Genomic DNA, 24,718 nt, shown 5'->3' with positions numbered 1-24,718 from the left:
GCTCAGCCCGGGCCGGCGCTTCTTCCTGCGGGAAACCCCTGGGTGCTGAAGGCGGCGGGGCCTGGCCGCGGCGACAGCGGGGCGGGGTTTGCGGGGGGAGGAGGAGGCCGAGGCGGAAGGACACACGAGGTTGCTTCGCTGCACACCCAAGAAAGTTTCAGCCAAACTTCGGGCGGCGGCTGAGGCGGCGGCCCAAGAACGGCGGACTTGGGGTGCAGGGAGTGGAGGCACGGAAGCCCGAGCTTCGGGGCGCAGCGCTAGGCCGTGAGCGGCAGAAGCAGGAGGAGAGGAGGAAAAGTGGGGGCTCCTCTGTCGGGACCCCCTCCCCATGTGGATCTGCCCAGGCGGCGGCGGCGGAGGAGGAGGCGACCGAGAAGATGCCCGCCCTGCGCCCCGCTCCGCTGTGGGCGCTGCTGGCACTGTGGCTGTGCCGCGCGACCCCCGCGCGTGGTGAGTATCGGGGCGTGGGGTGCCGTCCCCTGCGCCCCGGCCCACGCCCCTCCGGCCCGGCCGGCCACCTGGGGCGACCCTCCCCACCCTTCAGTCCTCCACTCTGCGAGAAGGCCGGGCTCGCGGTCGGCGTGGAGTGAGGCCACTTAGTTCCTAAAGTTTGGACATCATCGCCCCCCTCCCTGGGCGCGCCCCCTCCCCCGCGCTCCTCGCCGCCTCCTGCTCCCCGCTGCCGGTGGCCGCACGCACGCCTCCTCGGCCGGAGGCGGGCAGCAAGTCTCAGAAACTCCCTTTTTGGAGCACTTGAGTTCGGGGAGTTGGGCAGTTTTGCCCACTTCGCGCCGCGTTTCCTGGGGTCGAGGGAGAGCCAAGGGCTGGCTGCCCGGGACAACCATCGCCGGCCGCGGAGCGCAGATGGACTGAGCGGAGGAATGCCAGATCCTGGCGTGGAGCGAGCGGGGGCAGGGCCTCCAAGGCCAACGGCTTACACCTTCACAGCCAGACTTAGCTTTGCTAAGAGGAGGCCCACAGTCTGAGTGGGTGGGTTTGGTTTGGATGGGGACAGGGTTTTGCGGCGCGCCTGAGTTCTGACACTCTGAATCCACGGTCCCCATGAATCCGGTGTAAAGTTTTGCTCGAGTCTTTGAAAGGTGGAGGCAGGAGCAGTAGGAAAACTGGTGTGGCTGCATGCTGAGCCACATGATTTAAAAATCTCCACTGCTGTTATTCTTTCCGAGGCGCAGAGCTCGGGCGCTGTTTCAGAGTCTGTGTCCAGCCCCAGGAATGTGGTGTGACGATCACCAACTCCTCCAACCTGGCAGCAGCTTTTGCTGTTCTTTTGGCATGGTTGGAGGTGGGGCGGGGAGGGTGAGGAACAGTGGATACGTTAATTCAAAGTGGTGCCTTCGAAAGCTTCTTTATGGTTGGATATTTGCAACAGTCTTTCTGAACACGGTTGGATCAAGGAAAGGAAATCGAATCATATCTTACCCATCCCACCCACACTCTTATATTGCAGATTTCTTCAGACTGTTCAGTGGAAAGAGCTTGGGCTTTGGAGCTCTGCTCTTTAATCCTGGGTTCAAATCCAGCTCTGTTGTATGAACTCACCAATAAAATAGGAATGAAATTACCCAGCTAATAGGATTAATTAAGAGAATGTATATTAAACCCATGGCAGTCAAAAGGTATTCAGAAAGTCCTTTCAGGGCAGGGCTGTGTTTTATTTTATTTTATTTTTTTGAGCTCTCTGCTTCCAGTGGGATGGTGGCTTGTGCATGTTTGTTGAGCTGAAAGGGGCCCCTTCTTTTCCTAGCCTAATCTGAAGGAAGATTTTTATCCTTACCAAGAAAACTAGTACATGATCTATGTCTCTTTGCAAAGAGAAAGTTATGAATATGAGCTTCAGTAAACTTTGCTCTTTGTCCATTGTTAACAGACAGTCGACATGCCAATCACAGATGTTTAAAAGACATCAAGGTTATTTATCACAGTGCTGGATTGTTCAACACCAACCAGATCCTTCTTGGAAAGTTCAAATTCCATACACCTCTGGGTCCCTCAGAATTTCCGAAGTGGGCTAGGATGCTGTGTGATGATGAACCAAAGCTCTTGTTTCAGAAGCGTTTAACAAAACACATATGATAGTATTTTTGCCTTTCCTTTTTCTTTGAGTGAAAGCTCTAGTATAAGTGTAAATTTAGGATAGAGAGGAGTATAAACAATGGGCTAGTCTGGGGTTATAATCCTTGGTCTACCATTAGCTTGTTTTAGTAAATAATTTAATCTTCATGGTCTGTTGTCTCATCTATGGAAGAGAGCCAAAGAGATCACTTACTTTAGAGAGTTGGAGGGAATAATAAATATGTTTGCAAGGCGATTTGCTAAATTAAGTGTTTAATGATGAGACTGATGTCAGAAATAGGATTACTCTGACACACAAGGTTTCTCTCATTCTAGGACCTATACTCCTGCACTGATGAGGTATTGCTCTTACTAGCTAGCTTTTAGGTGGACAAGTCGAGTGTTAGTGTTAGCTCAAAGGACAGGATTTAGGTATTTTGATTTTTAGACAGGTGTTCTTCAGATGCTAAACTACACAAAAATAGAAGAGATTAAAAAACCTGTTATTTGGTACAAATCTTGAATCTTTTCAGAGTCTAGCAGTGAAAGCTTCTTGAATCTTCTCAGTTTATTACCATTGTGTTTTGCCAAGGTACCAATTATAACACACCCTTCCAAACTTTTGAGTGTTCCTGTATTTGGCTAGTGGCCAATTGTTAATTTAAACATCGCTGAGTTCCTAAGGCCAGGAGCTGTCAACCCATGTGTCTGATTGTCTCAACAGCTATCAAAGACCACCCCTTGCTCCTTGTTTTCTTTTGCTTTGCAATGGGAAGTGACTCCCTGGTTTTGCTGCCTGCTAGATGATTTCTCAGTTGAATTCTTCTCTTGCTTTTAAAAAACTCACAAATTGTTTTTTCTTTCAGATGGAGATAAAACTTACCCTAAAACTGTTTTCCTTTTTCTTCTTGTTCTCTCTGTATTGTTATTATTTCTTTTTGGGGAGGAGGGATGAAGTAGAGTGTTTTTTTTTTTTTTTTTTCCTTTAGTCTCTCTTTTCTTTTTCCTGATTTTTTGATTTAAAGAAATATTTACCACATCTTTTTGGCATCTCCCTGTGCCATTCCCACTCTACTGCCTCTTCTGTGGGCTTCTTATAGCATAGAGGAGTAACTTTCGGTTCACCTGAACTATAGTTGCTGACTTCAGGACCCTTAGAAAATGTTTAAATTCGGTGGGATATGCTTGGATGCTTCAGACCAGCCTTACAATACATTTTAAAAATATCACACCCGCAGAAATTCTATTTTGCCCACAAAATTTGCATTGATCTAGTTCCCACTCTCCGATGCCATTCCTAGTGGTCTTCCTCCTTACCCTGTCCACTGCAGTAGAACAAAACTCCACATCCTGGCTGCATCAAAATCAGCTGGGGTGCTTTTGGTACAGTAGATCTGAGATTCTGTATTTTTCAAGGTTTACAGGTGATTCTGATACAGTAACTTGGTTGGAACTCAATGATATTTCATTTTTCTGCCTTCAGGTGTGTATATGGGGTCTTTCCTTTTTAATTTTAATAATTTCCAGAATGGACTGAACCTTAATCAGCCATTCCAGTATTTAACCCTTCTGACTCCCAAAGATTTTTAAAATTGCCAGCATAAAAGCTATAGAGTATAATACTATTTCTTCTTGTTCATCTGGGCATAATGGGTCTACACTGTCTCTTTAGAAGGGCTTCATATATTTGCAGGATATTATTATAAACTGCCTCCTCCCTTTCTTCTCTCTTATCTCTTTTTCTTCAAGCTTCATTCATATGTATCATTTTTGGACAGTTTGTCTATTGGTCCTTAATGGTTTTAGAGCGAAAAATTCTAAGCCATGATTTGAATGAGAATATAATCAGAGATTTTACATTATACTGTGTGTACAGTGCTTATTTAAGTGCTTCTTTTCTTGACATCTCTGTCTGGATGCCACAACTTGAACCTTTTATTTTACTCCCACCCTTTCCTTATTCTCCTTCTCTCTTCTTTCCTTTCTCTGCAAATGACTTGAAACCAAAGGGTTTTCTTTTCCTCTACTTTTCTTTCTTATCAGGCTACCATATGCATTATATTTTGGGCAGATTACTGGACTAGAAGCCAGAAGACCAGAATTCTCCTTCAGGTCAGTTATTAATTAGTCTTGTGCTGTTGCTGGAGGGGCACTGCTTTGGTCCTCCGTTTGCTCAGGCACTTTGTTCATAATCACTGAGCCAAGACTAGAGTCGAGACTAGAATTTCTCTCTTCTGGTCCTCAGTCTAGTGCCTCCTTGTCCATTCTCCACACCACTTCCATCTCTTGTACAGATGAGCTCATGTACACAAAAATACTTAGAACTTCCTCAAGTGCTTATTGTTAATGTGTGCCTCTTGAGGAAAAGAATTGTGTCTTTTCAGTTGTGTTTATTCTAATGCCCCCCCCCCCCCTTGTACCTAGTATGGTGCCTTGGCATCTAATTGGCACTCAATAAATATTTGTTTAATTGAACAATTACTTTTAGTCATTTCCTTATTCTGGACTACTGTGGTACTTCAAGTCAGTTTTTTTAAAGACAGTATTTGCAAGAGTTATTGTTTACCTTACATTTGGGGGAGAAACCAAATTTTTCCCTTCCCCAGATGTTTTATTTAAACTTGCCATTTTGAATTTCCCTCTTTGTGTGTGTGTGTGTAGTTTCTTCTCTCTCTCTTTCTTTCTTTTTTTTTTTTCTGATCACTTCTGCAATTCATAAAGGTCACTTTTACTTTGGAATTTAACCTCAAAGGTGCTGACATCCACCCCCAGGCTCTCACTTGAGTTGCTTCTACTGCTTCCTGTATTACTATATTACTATGGCAGCAATTTCTTTTATTTTGTCCAGAGTTGCCACACCTTACTGTAATTTGGACATTTTGGCGATTCTTGGAATATAGTGTTTTTAAAATTAGAATTAAGAAAATTTTTTTATTTTATATTGGAGTGTAGTTGATTAACAATGATGTGTTAGTTGGCAGGTGTACAGCAAAGTGATTCAGTTAAACCCATCCAAGTATCCTTTCTTTTTCAGATTCTTTTCCCATTTAGGTTATTACAGAATATTGAGCTGAGTTCCCTGTGCTATACAGTAGGCCCCTGTGGGTTATCTATTTTAAATATAGTAGTGTGTACATGTCAATCCCAAACTTAGAATCAACTAAGTTTGTTTAGATGATTATTTTGAGTTTTTTTTCATCCTGAGCTGGATATTGCAAACTTGTACTCGACTGAGAGGATATTTACATTAAGTGTATTTGTTTTTTCCCACCAAGAGGGTTCCCTTGAAAACCACCACCACTGACGAGAAACTCTAACAGTGAGACATGATAAATACATTTTTGAGAGAAGCATAGAGTGTGAGCTATCTCCAAAATGAGATTTGTTCCTTGAGGGCAGGGACCATGTCACACACATCCCTTCTCTGACCTGTGCCCAGCATGCAGAGTCAGCTGGGCAGCAGGTCCTGGTTAGAGCACCTGTGACTCCTACTCTGCCCTCCCCAGCTTTGGGACATTCTGGAAGAGAGCAATGGTGAGTCAGGGGTGTGTCCTTATACTCCTTTCTCCTTTGAAGAGAAAAGATCAGTTGAAGGCTGACCCCACCTACAGACTTTTATGCTATCTCTTTTTATTAATTAATGGGTAGCTGAAATTTTCCTCTTTATTGACTTATGTATTGGGAGGAACTTTAAAAAGTTCACCTAGGCCTAACTTTCCCTTGCTGATTCTGATCCTCTTACAACATCCTGGTTAAGATGCAGCCTACCTTTTTTCTCCTTGAACACCTTTTGTGATAGACAGCTCCCTGCCTTCGGAGGCAGATGAGTCTAGATTTGGACAGCTGTAATTCTTAGAAAGATCTTTTTATATTCAGCTGTAATCTGCCTCCTTATGACGTGCCCCCATTGGCATTCTTCTCAGGCATTTGTCTCAAAGAGTCCTGAGCCCTTTGTGGTGACAGGGATCCAAAGGTACCCTTTACTGAACTGACACCCACCCCTCCATAGAAGGAGTTAAACTCAGTGAGGAGCATGAAGATGATCCTGTCTGGGGTGATTGTTTGGGTTAATCACCTTAGCCCTATGTGTTTTATACTTCCCTGCCCAGAGGGGCGCTTGTGGGAGGGAAGCATTTGTTGAGCAGTGTTTCCCTAACCTCTCTTATAATAGGAATACCTGGGGTCTTCTCCTGGAGATTCTGGTTCAGTGAGTATGGAATAGTGTCTGGGAATTTGTATATTTAAGAAATAGCCAGGTAATTCTTATACTAAAGAAGTTTTGGAATCACTGCAGAGTGAACCTAGGGAAGCCAAGGGCTTTTTGTTTTGTTTTTGTTTGTTTGTTTATTCTTTGATAGTGCTAGAGGTGGGTTGCTTTGACTGCGTCCTGTGGTCATTTTCTTCCCCTGCTTCTTACGGAATGCCTAGCTCACCAGGGAGAAGGAAGCTGCTCTGGTGTCCCCATAAGGCTAGTAAAGTTGTTTTGTTGTAAAAAAAAAAAAAAAAGTTTTTTTGTGATCTATCCAGTCTTAGGACTGCCATGTGTGTGTCTTGTATGACTTTGGTGGAAGCCTCCTTATCCCTCCATCAGAATATTACCTGAGGTACCAGAAAACTTAAAAGTTCCACAGACTTTCTGGTGTCCATTAAGGAATTCTGTCCTCAGCCCTTGTGAATGATGCTGTCTTTGAGGATGTCTGTTTTGTTAACCTATGAACACATGTCTGGTGCAGGGATTTCCCTCAGATATGTTAGTGCAAAAAGAAATAAAGGTAACTCATTTCAGGCAGTACTGCTTTGTGGGGGGGTGTCTGGGCTGCTGCAGCGAATGAAATAAGGAAGGGAGAATAAAGGAGGAATGGAGGACCTCTTGAGCAGAACTGAGCAGTCTGCAAGAAGGGGCCCAGGAGTGCTCCTCTGACAAAGACACTTGGTCTTGCTGTTCTTGATAGGAAGAAGGAAGTGGCTTCAGATCTGAAAGGATATGCTCATGGCCTCTGGATGGGACAAACAGCAGTGTTCGTTGGCAGTGGTAGGAAGTTGGCTGTAGGTCTGTTCTTTCTTTTCTCCTCTCCTTTTTGAAGGGAGGACCAGCTTTGTGGCAGAAAATACATTGTGACTTTAAAAAGAATAGTAAAGCCAAGAAGGCGGGATGAAAAGCCATAGCTAGGAATGAGCAAAGCAAAGCAATTATTGTATTAATTTACTTATATATGTAAATATATGTTTCTATATAATACTCTAGTAGGAGCCCTAGCTATATTGGCTCTAAGATTTAATTACCTGTGTAGCTCTCCTGTTAGGGTGTGTTAGGGAGGACTGTGGTGTGTTGTCATCCTTAATTTGTGTGTTTTCCTTAGTATCATGTGGCAGGGAGTACAGGGTATTTTACTTTTCTAGCAGTGTGGGAATCACTGACCAAATGGAAGATAGAGTCCTGCCCCCAAGGAGCTGACATCACCAGGGAGACAAGACAGATGAGCACACAAAATTAGGAACATGAAGTACAGTTATTTAGTAACTTATCTACACTCTCTGAGAGCAGTTTCCTGTAGTCAGGGTGACTAAGAGCTGTAGGGTCTGAGGGAGGAAACTCTAGGACCACCAGGGAACGGCGACCCCCAGCTCACCCCTGCTGGGCTTCTCTGCTGTTCTCCTCTTTCTCTGTTGGAATTCAGAAGTATCAAAACTTGACTTGGGGAAAAGACAAAGACCCCTTGTTTGGTGGGGTTGTAAATATAAATTTGGCACCTGCTGTGGTGTCTTAGTGGGTTTGTGGCAAGAGAGAGGGCTGTGTTCTCAGTCTTGGATGCTGACTGAGCCTGATCTAGGACAAGTTAAGGTGGAAGGGGCTCCTTTGGAAGATGGAGTTCTCAGTGGCAGTAGCTGAAGGAACTTCTCATCACAGTCAGGCAATGGCTGAGGTGTAGTGTGGACACACCCCGAGTTGCTCAGATGGCATTGATTAATCATGCTAACATCTCCCTCACCCTCTTGTGCTTGTCTTGACAAAACCCTGTCCTACTAGCCCCTCAAAGTTTCGGGTTTACTGGATGATTAGACAAACTCTTGAGGGGTCATTTTACTGTCCCTTGCCACTCTTGAACTGCAGGCGGGTTACCATGTTCCAGTTCTGGTGCCCTTGCTCTCCTAGTCAGGCGGTGAGGGGCATGTGTCTCTCTTCCCAGTGAACTGGAGCACCTTCTCCAGAGGCCTCTAGGGCAGTTTCTGGTCTTCAAGTCAGTTCCTTCTGCAGGATATTGGCAGTGACTCTGGTTCTTTGAATGCCTCAGCCAAACATCATGCCAAGGTGGACTCATCATCTCACAAAGACAGGTTGGATCTGTGGGTGTTGCAGAACCTGTTTCTGGGTTAAGGGTAGCGCTCCCACCCTCATATATTTATTCATATGAAGAAAGCGTGTGTGTATTTTGTGAGGTAAGGAAAACATGATGATAATATTTTGATTGGAGTCAGATATTGTCTCCCTAATAGTCTGTTGTCTTTTAACAAATAGTATCCCTTTAAAATACAGTTTTGCTTGCGGACTAAAGTGTTGTACAAGAAGCTGTGGTTACTTTCTAAAGTATATTACCTTGTTCAGAGGCAGGTGCCTTTTAAAATTGTTGTTTGCTTCTTTTTCATCTCTTTTTACTCTCACCTCTCGTTTGTGAGGAGATTCTGGGAGGATTTTAAGCCTCAAAGATTAAATGGCCTATTTTAACTAGTACCTAACAGGGAGAGGTTGCTGTGTTGGCATACTTATCCAACATTCAAATAAGAAAAATTGAGAGCTATTTATACACTAATATGTTCTGTTGAGTTTATGAATATGAATAGTAAGAAAACTAGGTAGTGCTAATTTGTTAACTTCTCTAAATGGTTAATGTGGTATGCTGCAAAGAAACTTTTGTTTAATTCTCTGCTTTCACATGCTTTTGTTTGTCTCTAAAGTGTGGAGACTCATTGAAGTTTGAGTACATCTATGTTTTGATTATTACTTTTTACTATGTTTTCTTTGCAGAGAATATGCCTTTATTTATTTGCTATATCTTTTTAAATTGGAAACATGAAGGATATTTACTTTATTACAACATCTAAGTCACTTTCTAATCTTTATGAGGATTATTAGAGAAAAAAACATATTTGTAACCATGCAAGTTTTGGATGTTACTATATAAAGTAAGTAACAATATGTCAGGGCTCCTGTGACATAAACTTTCTAAGATATTTAAGGAAAATGGTTGTAACTGAAAACAAACATTGTTACATTTTAAGGTAGGGTTGCATAGCAACAGAATTATTCCTTATGTTTACATGTAATTAACTCATATTTGTACTTTGTTGATTTTCTCTGGCACCTTTATAAGTTTTTTTGGGTTTTTTTTTTTTTTTTTTTCCTTCGGTACGCGGGCCTCTCACTGTTGTGGCCTCTCCCGTTGCGGAGCACAGGCTCTGGACGCGCAGGCTCAGCGGCCATGGCTCACGGGCCTAGCCTCTCCGCGGCATGTGGGATCTTCCCGGACCAGGGCACGAACCCGCGTCTCCTGAATCGGCAGGCGGACTCTCAAACACTGCGCCACCAGGGACGCCCTTTGGTGGTGGTGGGGGGGCGGGGTTTAAAGTAATTACATTTAAAGGTAGTTAAGGACCTTTGAAAAGTCTAGAGAAGTGTAAGAAAAATCCACAGTCTTAACCACTGTTAATATTTTGGTGTACATCATTTGGTCTTTTTATCTACTCTTAGTTTTAAAAATTGTATATTTATAATGTATACACAATTTTCTGTTCTGCCTTTCTTTGGTGATTTCTCCTTTGCTTTGGTTGCATATTTGGCTCCATCTTTTTTTTTTTTTTCTATATAAATGACACTGATCTTCTTTATACAAAAATTTCCCTCTTTAGGATTTTTCCATTAAGCTAGATTTCCAGAAGAGAAATGACTATCTCAAAGAGAGTGATTTTTAAAAATTGGGAAATAGAATTTTTTAAACAGAAGAACATAAGAGAAAATTAAAATCTCCAATAATCCTATCACCTCCAATCAAAACCCACACTTACTATTTTGTTACATTTCATACAGTTTTGTTTCTGTGTCTCTTACTATAATTAGGACTTTAACATATTACAGTTTTATTATATACTTCTGCACCACTTAAAATATTGTGAACATTTTCCCTTATATAAATATTTCTTTCTTTCTTTTATTTTTTTCTTTCTTCCTTTTCATTGAGTATAGTTGATTTACAATATTGTGTTAGTTTCTGGTGTACAACAAAGTGATTCAAAAATATATATATATATATATATATATATAAATTTTTTTCAGATTCTTTTCCATTATAGTTTATTACAAGATATTGAATATACTTCTTGTGTATAAATATTTTTTAAGAACATGGTTTTAAAGGCTGCATATTGTTCTATCTGAAGATTCTATTATATTTTATTTAAACTGAAGTCTATTCTTAGTTTCCAATTTTCATAATTTGTAAATAATGCTGTGATGAACATTCTTATATATAAATCTTGATAGGAATATTTATTTTCTTAAAATAGATTCCAAGAAGTCAAATTATTGTATTAAAGAGTATGGGTCTTTGTGTGGCTTTTGATACACACTGCCAAGTTTCCTTCCATATAGTTTAACCAAGTTATACTTCTATCAGCAGAATATGAGACTCTCAGTGTTTCCAGCCATTGTCAACACTGGTTTTTATTTTTACAACTCTTTACCAATTGGATAAGTGGTAAATGCTACCTCATCTTAATTGGTCTCTCTGCTTACAGTGATGTTGAATGTTTTTCATATGGTCAGTGGCCATTTGTACTGCCTTTTCTTTTTATTTATTTATTTTGGTATATTGTGTCTTTTATTCATCAAGGTATTTAGTTTTTGGTTACTGATTTAAAATACTTCTTTAAATATTAAAGGTATTATCTCTTTGTCTAAAATGTGTCAAAACATGTATGGACACATTAAACTACATAATATCAAATTGCTACCAATATTGATATCAAAAATTTATTTGATAGTTTAAAAAAATCCTTTGATTTCTAATGTGCTTGGTCAATTTTCTATGTATTTGTTAACTGGTATTTTCTGTAATTACTTTAAAATTCTAATCTGACTGTATCATAAATCAACAAGCTGTCAGTTGTATGTGCCCAGAAAATGCACATTTACTTTAATACCTTATAAAAAGATACTGGGAAAAAACCAGTGTATTCTGGAGCCTGATATGTGCTTTTGGGTGGGTAGAGGGTAATCTGCTTCTGTGTTGTCTTCTGAGATATCCAAGATCTTGGAAGTGTGTAACATCTCATTAGGCAGGGCTAATATGCACTATTAAATCTGACATTTTGGCCTACTTGATAATTGTGCAATGGTCTAGCCAGTCAGTTTGGTCGGCCAACAGGATGACTAAGATTCCTTCCCCTCTCCCTTCACCAAATTGATTAGTTGTGGGACAGAACTGACTGAATCAACCTGTTGTTTTGGCACCCCACGAACACCACCTGTTTCTTAGCTTTCTCCCTCCAGCCTCCCACTGCCCTAGTGCAGTGCTGTGTGCACAGTGGGTAGGAGATCAGTGTTGTTGCTGAAGAATGTTGCAATAAAGAGGAGTAGATTTGCTTTTTTTTTTCCCAAGCTTGTATGTTCTTAAGGCATCCTGCTGCTTTTGGCATAAGAGTTCCAGCTGAACTGCTCTATGTGGCAGCCCTGTAGGTCTTAAGTGTTTGATTCAGAGTAATTTCAGGCAATATTAATGCTTTCTTAAGTATCATTGGAATTTACTGGGCTGTTTGTTTGCCAGCTATTACCATATTTAGCATGAGGAGACCTGGGGAACAAGGACATTTCTGACCAACCAAAGAAGGATACCTCTCTGAAAGATTGCAACTTTTTTTTTTTTATTTTTTTTAAGGTGTGGTTAAGAGAAAGCCAGTTAGAGTGAGATTCCAGTTTGTGTCCCCTGGTCTTTGCCCCAGCCACAAAATTAACTTACGGATGGGAAAAGAGGCTTGATAGTGAAGCTCTTTCTCACCCTGAAGTCTAATACTGTTTCTGGGAGGAAATTAGAGAATTCTTACGCCTGGACTGTGCACTGAGAGGCTTAATCAGCAGGTGAAGTTGCTGATTAAAAACATAGGTTAATGGATGTTTATTCTCATCTTTCCTCTTGAAGGCTTATTACTTTTCTCCTTTGTCATGATCTGAATTTATTTTGGCCCAATCCTTTTCTCCATCCTACTTTTGGGATTATCAGCCTTCCCTCTATGGCTTAAAATTTCTCTGCCTCAGTTTTTCCATTTTAAAGATGAAGATAGTATTTGAAAGGACCACTCGATACAATTAACATAAAACGTAAAACAACCCTAACATTTACATAGCAATGCGGAGTTTACAGAACACTCTTACACAATTGCCTCCTTTAATCTTTACAAAATCTTGGTTGAAACTGAGCCTCTGAGGGGTTAGTTGGCTTGTATACCATTGTTTAGCCCTAGATAATAAGTAACAGAGCTGGGACTTAAATTTGTGGTTTGACTTTTAAAACCTCAGCTTTTTTAAAAAAATTGCTTAATTCTTACTATGTGTCAGTCCTTCTCCTAGGGGCTTTACATATATTTCCTTACTTAATTCGCGTGGCTATCCTTTGGGGTAGACAGTAATTAGCTATATTACAGGTAAGGAAATAGGAGCTTAGATTCGCAGCTTTGGGTGTTGGGGCCAATCATGTGGTTAGTGAGGGATGGAGCCAGGATTCAGACCTCTGGCTCTAGGGCTTCTGCAGTCAGCCATGGCACTTTCTGTACATTCACACGATTACCCCACACAACAACCCTTTGAGATGGGGAGTAGGGGAAACTGAGACCTGTAACATGCTCAGGATAATGCAGTTAGTAAGTGGCAGGTTTGGAATTGATTGATTGATTGACTGATTGTTTTGGTCTATTTGTCTCCATAACCCTTACTCATTCTAGTACACTGAAAATGCATGTTTTTCATCATAGGTTCTCTGAATGTAGGAGCCAGCTATTAGGAATCATTTGTACCTTCTGAATAAATGGGATGATTTTAGTTGACTAATGGTGTTGGACTTCTCTCAGTTGATTTCTGTCATCAGGACAAGCAGACTGGATTTGGGTTGAGAAGAGGGGAGTTCCCATTAAGGATGTCTTTAAGCCAGAATGGGCCACAGCTGTGAGCTCCTCAGAAGCCTGCTCTCAAGAGCAGTGGCCCAACTCCTAAGGGCTCTGCTTGGGGACATTTCTGTTTGTGTTTTTTTTTTTTTTTTTTGCGGTACGCAGGCCTCTCCCCGTTGTGGCCTCTCCCCGTTGTGGCCTCTCTAGCTGCGGAGCACAGGCTCCGGACGCGCAGGCTCAGCGGCCATGGCTCACGGGCCCAGCCGCTGCGCGGCATGTGGGATCTTCGCGGACCGGGGCACGAACCCGCCTCCCCTGCATCGGCAGACGGACTTGCAACCACTGCGCCACCAGGGAAGCCCTCTGTTTGTGTTTTGAGAGACTTCTCTTTGAGAAGGAGTTGTCAGCTTAGAGTGAGAAAGGGTGAGGATACACAGGGCTCTTAACTGACTAGCCCTGTGTCCCTGTTTCTTAAGCACTCTATGCTTAAATTTCATTATTTATAAAATGAAGGTAATAGCATGTAATTGCTAGGGTTGTTATGAGGATTAAATAAGTTAATCAGTGTTATATTTGTAGTATGGTGCCTGGCACATAGTAAGAGTGCGGTGAATAGTAGTTACTGTTGGTGGTGTTATTTTATGTTGCAGTTTAGACTGGCTTTTTGTTGCTTTCACTTTTCTTTAATCAAAAGTGGATGAGTGATTCAGATCCTTGGTGAGAAGTAGGAGCTTCATGTTTGCAGCATGTAGATTGTTCACTGGTTTCCCATGAACCTGTAAATATTTAAGGGGATTATATTTGAGTCTGTTCCCTTAATGGGGTGTATCTTCAATTTGGAGAACTTGTCTACTATACAAATTGTATTGATAGGTATTAAATCATTTCCCCCTTATTTATTCACCAGACATTTGTGGTTGGATTATGTTTAGTACAGAAACTATGATTTTTCTGAGGTGTAGCTTTGAGGACAATATCAGGTCCAACACTCTTGTTCCCCCCTTTCCTATGATATGATAAACATCATCATGTGCCATCTAGTGTCACCATGCATTTGATGTTTTAATTAGCCTTATGGCAATTAATGGAATCTCTTTGGAATAATAGAAATACCTCATGATCTGTTATTACACCTTTAGGGGCTCCTGGAGATTTTGGGATCTCGGGCTGGGAACCACCCATCTAGTCCATCCTTGTTTTACAGATGAGGAAAGCAAAGCCCAAGTGACTGGCCAGAGGGCCCAGAGCTAGGTCAAGGTTGGGGCCAGAATCCAAGCTCTTGTTTTCTAGTCAAGTGATCTCTCCTCTATACTCCTTAGTTGAATGATATATCAGTATGTTGACCCTCTGATTTTTGAAATCTGGAAAGGGAACAGTGAAGGAGTGGGAAGGGTGGGGGAGGGGAGAAGTGTTGCTATATTGTAAATGTCAGTGACAGCAGAGAAAATATTTGCCTGTGAGACCCTGCCTGTCCCTTTGGACTTCTTTGTAGTGGTTAAGACAACCCAGCAGGACTGGAGTCGTTAGTGATTCAGAATTGGATTAGCCAGGACTGGTGGAGTAACTTTCTCAGAAAAGGGTTTCATATTTTAACATTTGTTTCCCATGACAGTTTACTTATTCTCAAGTTTTGGCAGCCTTGAACAAATGGTTGTCAGGTTTTTTGTTTTGTTTTGTTTTAAGACAAAACTCCAAATTTTATTTTGCCAATTTAGTAAACTGTATTCTACCTACCACTCCCTTCTGCTCCCTCTGTAATTATTTCTAAGACTTTGTTTTTCAGTTGTGGGAGTACTATGAAAGGTTTTCTTTTATGGTCTGAGATATTTATAATTATGTGTAAGCACACTGAAAATGTAAGTGGTGCATATGTTAACTCAGATACCCTTAAAACACTTAAAATATTTCCCAGTAATTTAAATCATCCTGCAAAGGCAGCTGCAGCCACTTACAGTAAAAGAGAGGAGGTATATACTAAGGGTAGCAACATTTGAATGTAATTAATGTAGATAAATGTGAATGTCACTTTGGAGGAACTGTATTTGCATGAAAACTGACCGGGGCATGCTTCTTTATTAATAGAGTGAACGGAACAGACAAAAAACTCTATCCTCGTGGAGCTTATAAGAAGTAACAATAGCTTCCATATACTGAGGGTTTATTACGTGACAGATGCCTGGGGAAAAAGTGCTTTATGTGTTTGCTTTAGTCCTCACAGTAGGTGTTATAATTCTTACTTACTGAAAGATTAAGGCATGGTCATCCAGGTCACCCAGTTAGTGATAAAGACCAGGAGCTGGTATAGACCAGGAGCTGGAACCCCCCTTGCCTGACTCCAGAGTTCACACATTTACCCACTATTAAGTGATGCCTTTGTCATTTGGTGGAGTCCTGTAGCCCTACAGAGAGTGTAACTTTGGATTTAGTAATATTTTCTGTATTAAATTGACTTAAGTTTTACACTTCTTAACATCTTACTTCTGAATGAACATTTACATAATGTGGAAATTATTTAAATGTCAAAATTCCATTTTGACGAGTTGCAGTTCTTTCTAAGTTGCTTTGAAAATGGAAGGGATGGATTTATATTTGTTGTACTCCAAGGAAAGTTGTTTAGCATTTCTCTCTCTATTACTTCTTGATCTTAAAAGAAATTCTTTAGTAGATTAAGACTAGGAATGAATGTGTAGCTTTTTAAAAAGAATAAAAAACATTTTGAAAGTCTGAAAATGGCAATCCAGAGTCCTATTTGTGCCAGCCTTTTAAATTGCAGATAGCTTTTCTTGACTCTGTGCTTGCATTCTTATTGTATCTTTCTGAAAGGGATATAAAAGACCATGTAAAATGATTGGAATGCCTCAGCATATGAAAGTGGACATAGCCAATACTAAAACTGCCCAGGACTAACCTATCTAGGCCTGGGAACTTTGAAATTAACTGTGTGTAGCATTTCTACACATAGTGTTACAGAAAAAGCATGGGGATAACCTCTTTTCTGTGAACATTTTCCTTATTATCTCCTTTGTCACTGAAAATTGATGGTCATCAATACTAATAGATGAGAGAAGTATGTTTGACATCAACAGAATCCCAGATAATCCCTTCTGTTTTAAAATACAGTCTAAACATGCATGATCAGACATGTGGGTCCTTTCAGACATACTGGACTTTCTCCTTCAGGTTTAGTTGTGTTCAGCTGCCAGTTGAATGGTGAAGGAGAGAATGCCCAGGGATATGAAGCATAATGAGAGATAAATGACAGTAAAGGCTGATTATTTATGACTTTAGATACCCTTCCAAATACATTTTTATGTTTACTTTAGCGTAGCTGGTGAGTTTTGGAACCAGCTAGGCCTGGCTCCGATTCTTGGCTAAGGGTATTGGGCAAGCCACTTAGCTTCTCTAAGTCTCAGTTCCCTGATTTATATAATTGTAATAATAGTAATACCTAACTTGCAGGATTGTTTGTAAATATTGGAAACTGCATACTTAACTGCATGGTTCTGGGCACAGAATAGGCGCTCAAGTGCAGGGGGCCCCAAAGTTTAAACTTCATTAGTCTCATGGCAATTCCTCCTTTGGAAGATGTAGTCTGGGAATACTTGTCTCTGGACTTCTTGTTTTAATATCTTTTAATGATTCCCTTTAGACTCTGCTCCATTGCCAAGGCAGGATTATGGATCACCTAAAGAACAGACTAAAGCACCATCATTTTAGTAATTTGAAGTTTGAAGGATTAATTGTGTGTAAGTTAGAAGCCTTTCTAACACTTTTGTCTGCTCAGTTTGCAGCAACTTGCACCTATCACCTCAGAAGCAGTTGGTTCATAGAAAAAAATTATTTAGTACTTCAAATCAAAGCTGGAGAACTCTTTCAATAAGGAGGATCTACTTGGTTGGCTTATTTGTTTCCATCTTTCACCCCTGAGTCTTCATGGAAATCAGGTTTGAAATGTTAGAAGCAGTTGGCTTTCAGCATTGGGAAAGCTTATCTAATCAGGCATGTGAAGTGGCCTATGTCAGATTTCTGTGCCAGAGAAGGCTAGGGGAGGTTGAGGAGATTATCGCTCTTGCTTGTAATTCCTGAGCATTTTTGAGACACTAGGAGAGCAGTGGGGAAATATTTTAAGTAATGGTTGAAGTTGGTTACACCAGCCTAACACACATAATACCTCCCATCCCCATTTAGGCTGGTCTCATAATATAGATGTATGTGATCTAATTTGAGTCATGTAATAGTTTATCATTTGGGGGCTAGATGGTGAAGTTTTTCTGTTTCACAGAATTTTGGACTGGGAATTTTACATACAATAATATTTTACATTAAATAATGCTTCCTGGTTTATAATCACTCTTATAAACATGATCTTCTTTGAGCCACAAATGAAATCTGCTAAGGAAGGAGGGCTGGTGATATTTTAGTTTTACAGATGAGAACAGTAAGTCTCAAATAGCATAAAGGAATTCCTCTAGATTGCATGGTGAGTATATGGCAAAGCCATGATTAGAATCCAGGTCTAATTTCTGGGGCAGTTCTTGTTTCATTATATCACATTGCTTGCTCCATAATGTCCCTAAATCTGAGTTCTGTTCCCCATGATTTGAAAGGATTCTCTTTCCTTTTGTTTGATTAGTTGTGTCAGTTAGAGCATGACAGTAATGAAGCAGAGGTTGAGGAGTCTTTCTCTAGATGGGTAAGTTAGCTTTTCTTAAAGCTGTTCTGTGCCTGCAGTAACCAATTGTCCCTGCTGCTGTTGATCCAAAGTGAAATAGGCTGGAGAGTGTGGCTGACTCACCTTAACCCATCACAACTTCCACATGTTCTGCCAATGGGTCCATAATGTTGTGTTCATTTACAAGTATTTTATGTGTTCTGGTGTCTGTTTCTTAGTATTTTTTCCCAGCTGTTTTTACTGTCTCAAGCCTTGGTTCTTCCTGAGTGGCCTGAAGCGACTTTGCTATTCCTTAAAGTTTCTCTTAAGTCTCTCAAGAGCATGCAGCATGGGCTACCCCTTAATGTAATTTTATTTCATAGCTCTTGGCATTTCTCTCCTTAATCATCATAGCCTTAAATTTAAACAGAATATAAATTGTTTATTCAGATAGGCATGTCAGTTTTGCACTGTCACTTATGTAAGTGCACTTTAGCATTTCTTCTTTCCTTTTGATCAAAATGAGGAAATAGAAAATGTTTTGTTATGGTAGTTTTACGCATACACCCACAAGGAAATGCATAGCTAGCTTCTGTGGGAACTGTAACTGATACATTTTAGGGAAGAAAATGCATGATAGCTAAAATTTTAACTCTGCCAAATGGTCATGGGGAAAGAAAGAAAAATGATGAAATTCACATATTGCACTTCAGTTTAGCTTACTAATTCTGAGGCTAAAAACATATGAGCCTGTGGCTTGTTACATCTATTTGTATATGAAAGTATGCTGGCCTTTCCACAAGAGTGCATTTCAAAAGTTGTGCTTCTCATTCAGTGGAGCCATCTCAACAAGTGTTCTTTCAGGTGTACAGTGTAGGAATGCTTACTGCAAAGAGTGGCCAATTAGTTGAAGGTTTGACACCTCAGTATCAACAGACTGCCAAATGGACCATTTTGTCTCCTCTAGCAGTCCAGTTGGACATTTGGCCATGCCCTGTGGTCAGCTGAGAGCTTCCTCGATAAAGGTCACTGTCATCTAGCCGCATCGGGGGTGGGGCTGCACCTCTCTCACTAGGAAGAATTTGGCAATTCTACGTCATGAGAGCTGGGATTCCCCGTGTTCCGTCAACCTGAGGGGAGCTTTGATAGCAGGATTGTTATTGTTCCTGAGGCACATAGATTATCCAAAGTGCATATCATTTGTTGATAGAAAATTGGGAATTGATTATATTTTTTTATTCATGACAGGTTGAAATTAATAGACTTGTTATAGGCACTGTAGTAAAGAAGTATTTATGGTATTTAAATTTCAAATTTGATAATTTGGATTTTTGAATTAAACAAACATCCCTACTTTAAGAGTGTGCGTGTGTGCGTGCGTGCGTGTGTGTGTTGGGAGGAGGACGGATAAACATTGAAACTGTTTTAAAAAAATTTTTTATGATAGTGCCTATTCTCAGTTGGCACCAGAGAATAACTATCCAGAGTGTTGTTCACTTCTAGTGAAAAGATTTAGGGAAGTTGTAACTGGTTTAATAACCATCTGTGGAGTGACATAGATCGACACACCCAATTACACAAGACCTGAGTCTGAGAACTGTTGATGTGCAATCATCCCATCAGCATCTGCTCATCATTATCAACAACAATAATGGCTCAGCTATTTCTTTGGGGCCACATGAAAAGACAGTACACCCATAGCTAAGGGCAAGTCAGACCTAACAAAAACATAGCTCTCCCTGACCCCTTGCTCTCAAACTACGGTTTTCTGAGGTTTTGAAATAGTTCACTTTATTTCTTGTTTGTCATTAGTTTTCCTTTTTAGATACTGTGTCTTTCCAGCTCAAATTTTTGCCGGAACCAGGAAGGGCAATGTACTATGGGTCATTTTTCTAACCCATTTCTTTGTCATAACTGTTCATGTCCATGGCTTCATGCTGCTTTATGTGTATGAAAGTATTCAGTATCTTTTCTAGCTTACACCTTTGTTACACCTGCTGTCAAACCACTTATGAGCACTTTCTAAAATAAATCATTTTGGTCACTGTGAGTTGGAGGGAAGGAATCAGTTCACAGGAATAAATTGACATGTTGAGAAGATAATATCTAATAGATGGCAAAGCACTTTCATGTGCATTATATCTTTTATAAGATCATGTATTCATTTGTGGAGACTGAGGCAGACACCCTGTGAGACCAAATCCAAAGTCACGCTGTAGGTACCAGGGATAGTTGGAGAACCGAAGCCAGGTCTTCTGTCTGTTCCTTGGTGTATAACTGGATCATCATTTTATTGACAGAAATTTGGGATCTTTCTGTTTTTAAAAGGTACCCTTTTGCCTTTGGAAGCTATGTTAGCAGTTCTTTCCAGAGTGGAAAGACAGCAATTATATTTTTCTGCTTTTTGATAAAAATCATTGTTTTTTCTCTAAATTTTTTTGTTTCTAACTAGAATCTTGTAGCACTGCAGGGCTTCTGACTAAGGTGCCTTTTGGAAAAGTAAGGTTTTACAGAAATTTTAAAAATTATTTATTTATTTATTTTCTTATTAGTCATCAATTTTATACACATCAGTGTATACATGTCAATCCCAATCTCCCAATTCATCACACCACCCCCACCAGCCCCTGCCGCTTTCCCTCCTTGGTGTCCATATGTTTGTTCTCTACTTCTGTGTCTCAATTTCTGCCCTGCAAACTGGTTCATCTGTACCATTTTCTAGGTTCCACATATATGCGTTAATGTACGATATTTGTTTTTCTCTTTCTGACTTACTTCACTCTGTATGACAATCTCTAGATGCATCCACGTCTCTACAAATGACCCAATTTCGTTCCTTTTTATAGCTGAGTAATATTCCATTGTATATATGTACCACATCTTCTTTATCCATTCGTCTGTCGATGGGCATTTAGGTTGCTTCCATGACCTGGCTATTGTAAATAGTGTTGCAGTGAACAATGGGGTGCATGTGTCTTTTTGAATTATGGTTTTCTCTGGGTATATGCCCAGTAGTGGGATTGCTGGGTCATATGGTAATTCTATTTTTAGTTCTTTAATGAACCTCCATACCGTTCTCCATAGTGGCTGTATCAATTTACATTCCCACCAACAGTGCAAGAGGGTTCCCTTTTCTCCACACCCTCTCCAGCATTTGTTTTCTGTAGATTTTCTGATGATGCCCATTCTGACTGGTGTGAGGTGATACCTCATTGTAGTTTTGATTTGCATTTCTCTAATAATTAGTGATGTTGAGCAGCTTTTCATGTGCTTCTTGGCCATCTGTATGTCTTCTTTGGAGAAATGTCTATTTAGGTCTTCCGCCCATTTTTGGATTGGGTTGTTTGTTTTTTTAATATTGAGCTCATGAGCTGCTTGTAAATTTTGGAGATTAATCCTTTGTCAGTTGCTTCATTTGCAAATATTTTCTCCCATTCTCAGGGTTGTCTTTTCATCTTGTTTATGGTTTCCTTTACTGTGCAAAAGCTTTGAAGTTTCATTAGGTCCCATTTGTTCATTTTTGTTTTTATTTCCATTACTCTAGGAGGTGAATCAAAAAAGATCTTGCTGTGATTTATGTCAAAGAGTGTTCTTCCTGTGTTTTCCTCTAAGACTTTTATAGTGCCCGGTCTTACATTTAGGCCTCTAATCCATTTTGAGTTTATTTTTGTGTATGGTGTTAGGGAGTGTTCTAATTTCTTTTACATGTAGCTGTCCAGTTTTCCCAGCACCACTTACTGAAAAGACTGTCTTTTCTCCATTATATATCCTTGCCTCCTTTGTCATAGATTTGTTGACCATAGGTGTGTGGGTTTACCTCTGGGCTTTCTATTCTGTTCCATTGACCTATATTTCTGTTTTTGTGCCAGTACCATATTGTCTTGATTACTGTAGCTTTGTAGTATAGTCTGAAGTCAGGGAGCCTGATTCCTCCAGCTACGTTTTTTTCCCTCAAGACTGCTTTGGCTATTCGGGATCTTTTGTATCTCCATACGAATTTTAAGATTTTTTGTTCTAGTTCTGTAAAAAATGCCATTGGTAATTTGATAGGGATTTCATTGAATCTGTAGATTGCTTTGAGTAGTATAGTCATTTTTTCACAATATTGACTTTTCCAGTCCAAGAACATGGTATATCTCTCCATCTGTTTGTATCATCTTTAATTTCTTTCATCAGTGTCTTATAGTTTTCTGTATACAGGCCTTTTGTCTCCCTTGGTAGGTTTATTCCTAGGTTTTTTATTCTTTTTGTTGCAATGGTAAATGGGAGTTTTTCCTTAATTTCTCTTTCAGATTTTTCATCATTAGTGTATAGGAATGCAAGAGATTTCTGTGCATTAATTTTGTATCCTGAAACTTTACCAGATTCATTGATGAGCTCAAGTAGTTTTCTGGTGGCATCTTTAGGATTCTCTATGTGTAGTATCATGTCATCTGCAAACACTGACAGCTTTATTTCTTCTTTTTTGATTTGGATTCATTGTATTTCTTTTTCTTCTCTGATTGCTGTGGCTAGGACTTCCAAAACTATGTTGAATAATAGTGGTGAGAGTGGACATCCTTGTCTTGTTCCTGATCTTAGAGGAAATGCTTTCAGTTTTTCACCATTGAGAATGGTGTTTGCTGTGGGTTTGTCGTATATGGCCTTTATTATGTTGAAGTAGGTTCCCTCTATGCCCATTTTATGGAGAGTTTTTATCATAAATGAGTGTTGAATTTTTTCAAAAGCTTTTCCTGCATCTATTGAGATGATCATATGGTTTTTCTTCTTCAGTTTGTTAATATGGTGTATCACATTGATTGATTTGCATATATTGAAGAATCCTTGCATCTCTGGGATAAATCCCACTTGATGATGGTGTATGATCCGTTTAATGTGTTGTTGGATTCTGTTTGCTAGTATTTTGTTGAGGATTTTTTCATCTATATTCATCAGTGATGTTGGTCTGTAATTTTCTTTTTTTGTGATATCTTTGTCTGGTTTTGGTATCAGGGTGATGGTGGCCTCATAGAATGAGTTTGGGAGTTTTCCTTTCTCTGCAATTTTTTGGAAGAGTTTGAGAAGGATGGGTGTTAGCTCTTCTCTAAATGTTTGATAGAATTCACCTGCGAAGCCATCTGGTCCTGGACTTTTGTTCGTTGGAAGATTTTTAATCACGGTTTCAATTTCATTACTTGTGATTGGTCTGTTCACATTTTCTATTTCTTCCTGGTTCAGTCTTGGAAGGTTATACCTTTCTAAGAATTTGTCCGTTTCTTCCAGGTTGTCCATTTTATTGGCATAGAGTTGCTTGCAGTAGTCTCTTAGGATGCTTTGTATTTCTGCGGTGTCTGTTGTAACTTCTCCTTTTTCATTTCTAAGTTTATTGATTTGAGTCCTCTCCTTCTTCTTGATGAGTCTGGCTAATGGTTTATCAATGTTATCTTCTCAATGAACCAGCTTTTAGTTTTATTGATCTTTGCTATTGTTTTCTTTGTTTCTATTTCATTTATTTCTGCTCTGATCTTTATGATTTTTTTCTTCCGCTAACTTTGCGTTTTGTTTGTTCTTCTTTCTCTAGTTCCTTTAGGTGTAACAGTAGATTGTTTATTTGAGATTTTTCTTGTTTCTTGAGGTAGGCTTGTATAGCTATAAACTTCCCTCTTAGAACTGCTTTTGCTGCATCCCATAGGTTTCGGATCATCGTGTCTTCATTTTCATTTGTCTCTAGGTATTTTTTGATTTCCTCTTTGATTTCTTTAGTGATCTCTTGGTTATTTAGTAACGTATTGTTTAGCCTCCATGTGTTTGTGTTTTTTACATTTTTTCCCTGTAATTGATTTCTAATCTCATAGTGTTGTGGTCAGAAAAGATGCTTGATATGATTTCAGTTTTTAAAAACTTACTGAGGCTTGATTTGTGACCCAAGATGTGATCTATCCTGGAGAATGTTCCATGCGCACTTGAGAAGAAAGTGTAATCCGCTGTTTTTGGATGAAATGTCCTATAAATATCAATTAAATCTAGCTGGTCTGTTGTGTTATTTAAAGCTTGTATTTCCTTATTAATTTTCTGTTGGGATGATCTGTCCGTTGGTGTAAGTGAGGTGTTAAAGTCCCCCACTATTTCTGTGTTACTGTTGATTTCCTCTTTTAGAGCTGTTAGCAGTTGCCTTATGTATTGAGGTAGTCCTATTTTGGGTGCATATATATTTATAATTGTTATATCTTCTTCTTGGATTGATCCCTTTATCATTATGTAGTGTCCTTCCTTGTCTCTTGTAACATTCTTTATTTTAAAGTCTATTTTATCTGTGTATTGCTATTCCAGCTTTCTTTTGATTTCCATTTGCATGGAATATCTTTTTCCATCCTCTCACTTTCAGTCTTTATGTGTCCCTAGGTCTGAAATGCGTCTCTTGTAGATAGCATATATATGGGTCTTGTTTTTGAATCCATTCAGCAAGCCTGTGCCTTTTGGTTGGAGCATTTAATCCATTCACATGTAAGGTAATTATTGATATGTATGTTCCCTTTACCATTTTCTTAATTTTTGGGGGTTTGTTTTTGTAGGTCCTTTTCTTCTCTTGTGGTTCCCACTTAGAGAAGTTGCTTTAGCATTTGTTGTTCAGCTGGTTTGGTGGTGCTGAATTCTCTTAGTTTTTGCTTGTCTGTAAAGCTTTTGATTTCTCCATCAAATCTGAATGAGATCCTTGCTGTGTAGAGTAATCTTGGTTGTAGTTTCTTCCCTTTCATCACGTTAAGTATATCATGCCACTCCCTTTTGGCTTGTAGAGTTTCTGCTGAGAAATCAGCTGTTAACCTTATGGGAGTTCCCTTGTACGTTGTCATTTTTCCCTTGCTG

General features: G+C 39.8%; 1 protein-coding gene across 1 annotated transcript in view; it reads left to right on the top strand.

Moving 5' to 3' along the window:
• Positions 1-328: 328 nt before the first annotated feature.
• The window catches only part of NOTCH2 (notch receptor 2), a gene marked incomplete at both ends in the record, with an annotated part of 177,456 nt that continues 153,066 nt past the window's right edge, over positions 329-24,718 (top strand). The window contains 2 exon segments of the mRNA XM_079696531.1: positions 329-388; positions 391-454. Coding sequence (XP_079552657.1) covers positions 329-388; positions 391-454 — 124 coding nt within the window.

Source organism: Hyperoodon ampullatus (assembly GCF_949752795.1).
Source record: "Hyperoodon ampullatus genome assembly, chromosome: 2".
Taxonomy (NCBI): Eukaryota; Metazoa; Chordata; class Mammalia; order Artiodactyla; family Ziphiidae; genus Hyperoodon; species Hyperoodon ampullatus.
The sequence above is the reverse complement of the archived record's forward strand: the minus strand, read 5'-3'. Positions and strand labels throughout refer to the sequence as shown.